The 5,222-nt window shown below is 56.8% G+C and overlaps 1 protein-coding gene across 1 annotated transcript in view; it reads left to right on the top strand.

The window, feature by feature from the left end:
- BTK (Bruton agammaglobulinemia tyrosine kinase) overlaps positions 1-5,069 on the top strand; it is a gene marked incomplete at its 5' end in the record, with an annotated part of 5,244 nt that extends 175 nt beyond the window's left edge. Inside the window, 13 exons of the mRNA XM_010147177.1 lie at positions 71-149; positions 647-828; positions 1,083-1,145; positions 1,381-1,435; positions 1,752-1,834; positions 1,943-2,070; positions 2,219-2,293; positions 2,651-2,822; positions 3,086-3,302; positions 3,961-4,025; positions 4,463-4,581; positions 4,714-4,871; positions 4,998-5,069. Coding sequence (XP_010145479.1) covers positions 71-149; positions 647-828; positions 1,083-1,145; positions 1,381-1,435; positions 1,752-1,834; positions 1,943-2,070; positions 2,219-2,293; positions 2,651-2,822; positions 3,086-3,302; positions 3,961-4,025; positions 4,463-4,581; positions 4,714-4,871; positions 4,998-5,069 — 1,468 coding nt within the window. The remainder of the gene's footprint in view (positions 1-70; positions 150-646; positions 829-1,082; positions 1,146-1,380; positions 1,436-1,751; positions 1,835-1,942; positions 2,071-2,218; positions 2,294-2,650; positions 2,823-3,085; positions 3,303-3,960; positions 4,026-4,462; positions 4,582-4,713; positions 4,872-4,997) is intronic.
- Between the last annotated feature and the right edge of the window lie 153 nt (positions 5,070-5,222).

A 5,222-nucleotide genomic window follows, 5' to 3' on the forward strand; every position in this document is an offset into this window, starting at 1 on the left:
GCCCTGTCCCCAGCCCCTGGGAACCACCGCAGCACAATGCCGGGGATCTCTTCTTACCTTAGTCCCTTCTCTGTTCTGAAGGTTTAAAAGTTGGACGGTCGCATCGCAAGACAAAGAAGCCTCTTCCCCCAACTCCTGAGGAGGACCAGGTAAGGGCCAGTGTCAGCATGTGGGTTTGCTCCAAGGTGCTTAAGGAGAGGTCTCTCTGGGAAAAGGCAACTTGTTCCATGACTGACGAGGCACTCAGAGATCAGCAGGTCAGGGCCAGATGGTGCCCTGAGGGGAGGGGAGCTGGCAGCAGGGGATGGAGCCCAAAGGCCTGGAGGAAAGTCAAATGATGTTCCCCAGGGAGGGCTGAGGGGATAGAGAAGCCCTGCTGTAGGGTGGAGGAATCATGGGTTAAGCCAAAAGGTAGAAAGAAAACACTTCTCTTTTGTGAGGATGGGTCTCCATGGGGGAAATGCTGCAGTAAAAAGCTGTAGGAGGGGATTAGTCTCCTGGTGTGGGTACATGTGGGAGCTGAGATGAGCACTGCGCTGACCTGGCCTGAGCCCACTGCCCTGCCAGGCCTGGGGAGGGTCTTGCCTGGGATACAGCGTGTCTGCCAGCCTCACCGTGTCCCGCACTCTCCCTCGCTCTGGGGAAGATGGTGATGAAGCCCTTGCCCCCCGAGCCGGCCCCCAGCACAGCAGGCGAGATGAAGAAGGTGGTGGCCCTCTACAACTACCTGCCGATGAACACCCAGGACCTGCAACTGCAGAAGGGCGAGGAGTACTTCATCCTGGAGGAAAGCCACCTGCCGTGGTGGAAAGCCCGTGACAAGAACGGGTAAGAGCTCCCACTGCCTGCAGCACTCACCCTGCCACAGTGCCTTCTCCTGGTGCCAAGGCACTGGTGGGCAAATGCATCTCTTCAGCATGGCAGGGTTAGGACCGGCTGCCTCCCTGCCTGCCTCTCTGCCTGCCCAAGCATGAACCCAAATGGGTTTGCACCAAGGTTTTTGAGAGAGGTTCTAGTCAGCCTTCTGGGACAGGAGCCTGCTTTCCTCTTGTCCCCCTCTGACCAGCCCCTTTTCTCTGCAGGAGGGAAGGATACATCCCCAGCAACTATGTCACTGAAACCAGAAATTCCCTGGAGATCTTTGAGTGAGTAAGAGGATGCATGGCAAGTTGCGCTTGGTCAGAGACTTCTCGCGTTCAGTTCTGTTAACCTACACAGCCTGTGAGCCCAGCCAGGCTGGGCCACTCTCCCTTTTGTCTCCGGCTCCGTGACAGCCATCCCTGCTCCCTCCACCGTCTGTCCTGGCTGAGCCAAGGTCAGACCAGGCTGGGTACATCAATGGCTGCAATTATCTCCCTGATGACTGTATCCCTGTTCCAGGTGGTACTCAAAGAATATCACTCGGAGCCAAGCGGAGCAATTGCTGAAACAGGAGGTAAGTGTTGGCTTCCAAGGCTGGGTCCAGCCCTTCGTGGGCTACCGTCATGTTGTGTCCAGCATGGGACCTACCCTGGATTGCGCTGGGAGGGGAGTGTTGCCCCCACAGCCCCAGGAACTGTTTCTACCCCAGCATGACCTCCTCCTGGCCGTCACATCAGGAGGTGGCCCCCTGGGCAGGGACTGGAAGTAGGACTCCTCTGACTTATCGCACCCCATCCAGCCATGCTGTGATCTCCACTCCCTTTAAGTCTTGCCTGTTACCATCACACCTCCCCACAGCCGCCCCAATCTCTCTCCCCTTTCTGTTTTAGGGTAAGGAAGGGGGCTTCATTGTCCGAGACTCCACCAGCAAGACAGGGAAATACACTGTCTCCGTCTATGCCAAGTCCTCTGTGTAAGCAGATCTAAGAACAGCTTGTCCCTACCTCAGAGGCCCCTTTGGGGACCTGTCACCCTCTGGCTGTCCTCCCCATGCCACTGACCCCACGTACTGTCTCTCCAGAGACCCCCAAGGCACAATCCGCCATTACGTTGTATGCTGCACCCCCCAGAACCAGTATTACCTGGCAGAAAAGCACCTGTTCAACACCATCCCGGAGCTCATCACGTACCATCAGCACAACTCTGCCGGTCAGTGGGGGGCACAGAGCGAGGCCAGCAGTGCTTTTACTGTCACGACAGTATCCTCACCTTCCTGCGCTAAAGGCAGGGGGCTTGTGTTCCCTGCCGGAACGTGGTGGGTGAGCACAGTGTGGCAATCTACCTTTTTGTGTTCCAGGGCTCATATCGAGACTGAAGTACCCCGTGTCTCAACACCAGAAAAGTGCTCCTTCCACAGCTGGCCTCGGCTACGGTAAGTTGGCTGGGCTACCTCACAGTTCCCTGGTTGCAGGGTCCATCTCTACCAGCAGTAACTTTCCGGGGTTGGGATCCTGGCTGTCCCATGGCAAGAGGGCTCACAGCCTTCCCAGGAATCACTTCCTGACACTCACTGGCCCTCTGGCGACAGTACTGACCAAGAGAGGCCACAAGCTACTTCGCTCCCCATCCCGTGGAGGAACAGATCTCAGATTCCATGGATTTTTTGGGATGGTTTTCAGGCAGCACATGGTTGTGAGCATGCATCTTGGGTTTGCTAGACCAGGGGACTGGAAGCAGCCTGCAGGGAGGTCACCTGCACCCCCATTTATGCTTGCACTCTCTCCCCTAGGGTCATGGGAGATTGACCCGAAGGATCTGACCTTCCTGAAGGAACTGGGGACAGGGCAGTTTGGTGTGGTGAAGTACGGGAAATGGAGAGGCCAGTACGATGTCGCTATCAAGATGATCAGGGAGGGCTCCATGTCAGAGGATGAGTTTATCGACGAAGCCAAAGTCATGATGTAAGTGGTGAGCAGCCTGCAGGTCAGTGCTGGATATGCCTTGCAGAATCACTCCTGGGTGATGGGAGGGACAGTCTCAGGCAGCCTCACACTCTGCAAAATGCATCCAAGAACCTGCTGCCTTCGTGCTGATTCCCCACTGAGCTTTTCCATCAGCTGGGCCAGGAGCATCTTCTTTTCCCAAACTTCTTCTATTCATAAATGCTTCTTTTGCTGCTTGGCTGCCTAGATGCTCAGAATTGCCCTTCTTGCCCCCAACACAGGAACCTATCTCATGAGAAGCTGGTGCAGCTCTACGGGGTCTGCACCAAGCAGCGTCCCATCTTCATCATCACCGAGTACATGGCCAACGGCTGCCTCCTGAACTTCCTGAGGGAAACTCGGCGGCGGTTCCAGCCTGCCGAGCTGCTGGAGATGTGCAAGGACGTCTGTGAAGCTATGGAGTACCTGGAATCTAAGCAGTTCCTGCACCGAGACCTGGTAGGGCTGTGGGTGAAGGACACATCTCCAGCTCAGTGACAGCTACAGCACATCCTAGACAGGGCCCAGCTAGTTCATCACCATGAGGAGAGGCAGCTCCGTAGCCTTCTCTGCAGAACATCCCTCTAAGCTTCTCTGCCCCTCTGAGCATGGGTGGGATCCTCTGAAGTCACTGCTGGCAGCGAGTTGGCAGAGACTGCAGAAAGGGCCGGACTAGGCAGTTTTCCAGGGGATGAGAAAGGCATCTGTGGCTAGGGCAAGGCTGGGGTTAGGCAGCACCGGCAGCATTGCTGGCTCAGGCATGAAGAGGGAGCTCCCGACCCCCATGACGAGCTGAGCCTGCAGTCTGTCAGGCCTTGGGCTGGCACTGCCAGCTCGCAGCCCTGACACGTGCTGCACCTGATCCCCTTTTGGTGCGGCTTTGTCCAGGCAAAATCCCACCATGGAAGTTGCACCCCTGCAGATAAACAGGGTGCCTGGAAGCCTCTCTTGCTGTCTTTGCTGAGGACTTTGTAGCTTGCCCAAATCCAGGTGAACCCGCAGGACAAAGTGGGGCAAAGTGTTAGGTGGGTGGGGGCAAATGATGTTCCAGATGGTGCAAGGGGGTGGGAGAGGCAGGAGCAGGTAGGAGTGACAGTCTCCATCTCTCCATCCACAGGCTGCTCGCAACTGCTTGGTGAATGACCAAGGAATTGTGAAGGTGTCAGATTTTGGCCTTTCCAGGTCTGTGTCACCTTCTTGTCTCAATCCGTTTCTCCTTCAGTCTCTTCCGCACTTCAGTGTTTCTCCCCACCAACCTCCAGCTCTGCTCTTCCTTTGCCTTCTTCCCGCTTCATCTAGCCAGCTCAACCTTCTGCCTCTCCACTTTCCACCATCCCTTTCTTACTTCCTTCATCCCTTTCCCCCCTTCTCTTTGCTGCTTCTTTCCCCCACCTCTAGTCTCCTGGCTGCAGCTTTCTCTCCACATCCTGTTTGCTATGCTGCTCCCTCACCCTATCCCTTCCCCAGTCTTGTTTGCAAAGGGACATTTCTGCCTGTTGAAACCCATGTGGAATGAAACCTCCGGTCACTCCGCCGATTCCTTCTGGGCCTGGTTGGTTGCATGGAGGAGTGAAATACGAAATCCGAGACAGGCACCCTGATCCTTTTATCTGCTGCAGGTATGTTCTAGATGACGAGTATACAAGCTCCATGGGGTCAAAGTTTCCAGTGCGGTGGTCTCCCCCTGAAGTGCTTCTGTACAGCAAGTTCAGCAGCAAGTCCGACATCTGGGCTTTTGGTAAGAGTACGGCATTAATGACTCGGAGGTCAGGAAGAGAGGGTGCCCCAACAACAGCAAGCTCCTCTGCAAACCAGCTTCAGGCACAGGCACTTCTGTGCCATCAACCGTCCCTGCTGTTTCCTGTAACAGGCGTTCTGATGTGGGAAGTTTACTCTCTGGGGAAGATGCCGTACGAAAGGTTTAATAACAGCGAGACGACTGAGCATGTCATCCAAGGCCTGCGCCTCTACCGGCCGCAGCAGGCCTCGGAGCGGGTCTACGCCATCATGTACAGCTGCTGGCATGAGGTAAGTTGCTCTCGCCCTCGCTGATCACCTCCAGCTGCCCTGGGGGGTGCTGACAGAGCTCTGCGGCTCCCCTGGGGTGCGGGGAGTGGTGGGGCAGCCCCAGCAAACCCCCCTGTCCCACGGCAGAAGGCTGAGGAGCGTCCCACCTTCACCGCGCTGCTGAGCAGCATCACGGACATCACCGACGAGGAGCCCTGAGCCCGGGCTGGGCCGGCCTGCACCGCTGCCGCCTGCCTGGTGCTGGTGGCTGGGATTCCTGGGCTGGTCCTGCTCCTCTGCCCACCGGGGTGGACCCGCGCACCGGACGGTACCTCAGCACCGCCGTCATGGACACGGCGCTAGCCAGCTACC

Source organism: Eurypyga helias, unplaced genomic scaffold (assembly GCF_000690775.1).
Source record: "Eurypyga helias isolate BGI_N326 unplaced genomic scaffold, ASM69077v1 scaffold13212, whole genome shotgun sequence".
Lineage (NCBI taxonomy): Eukaryota > Metazoa > Chordata > Aves > Eurypygiformes > Eurypygidae > Eurypyga > Eurypyga helias.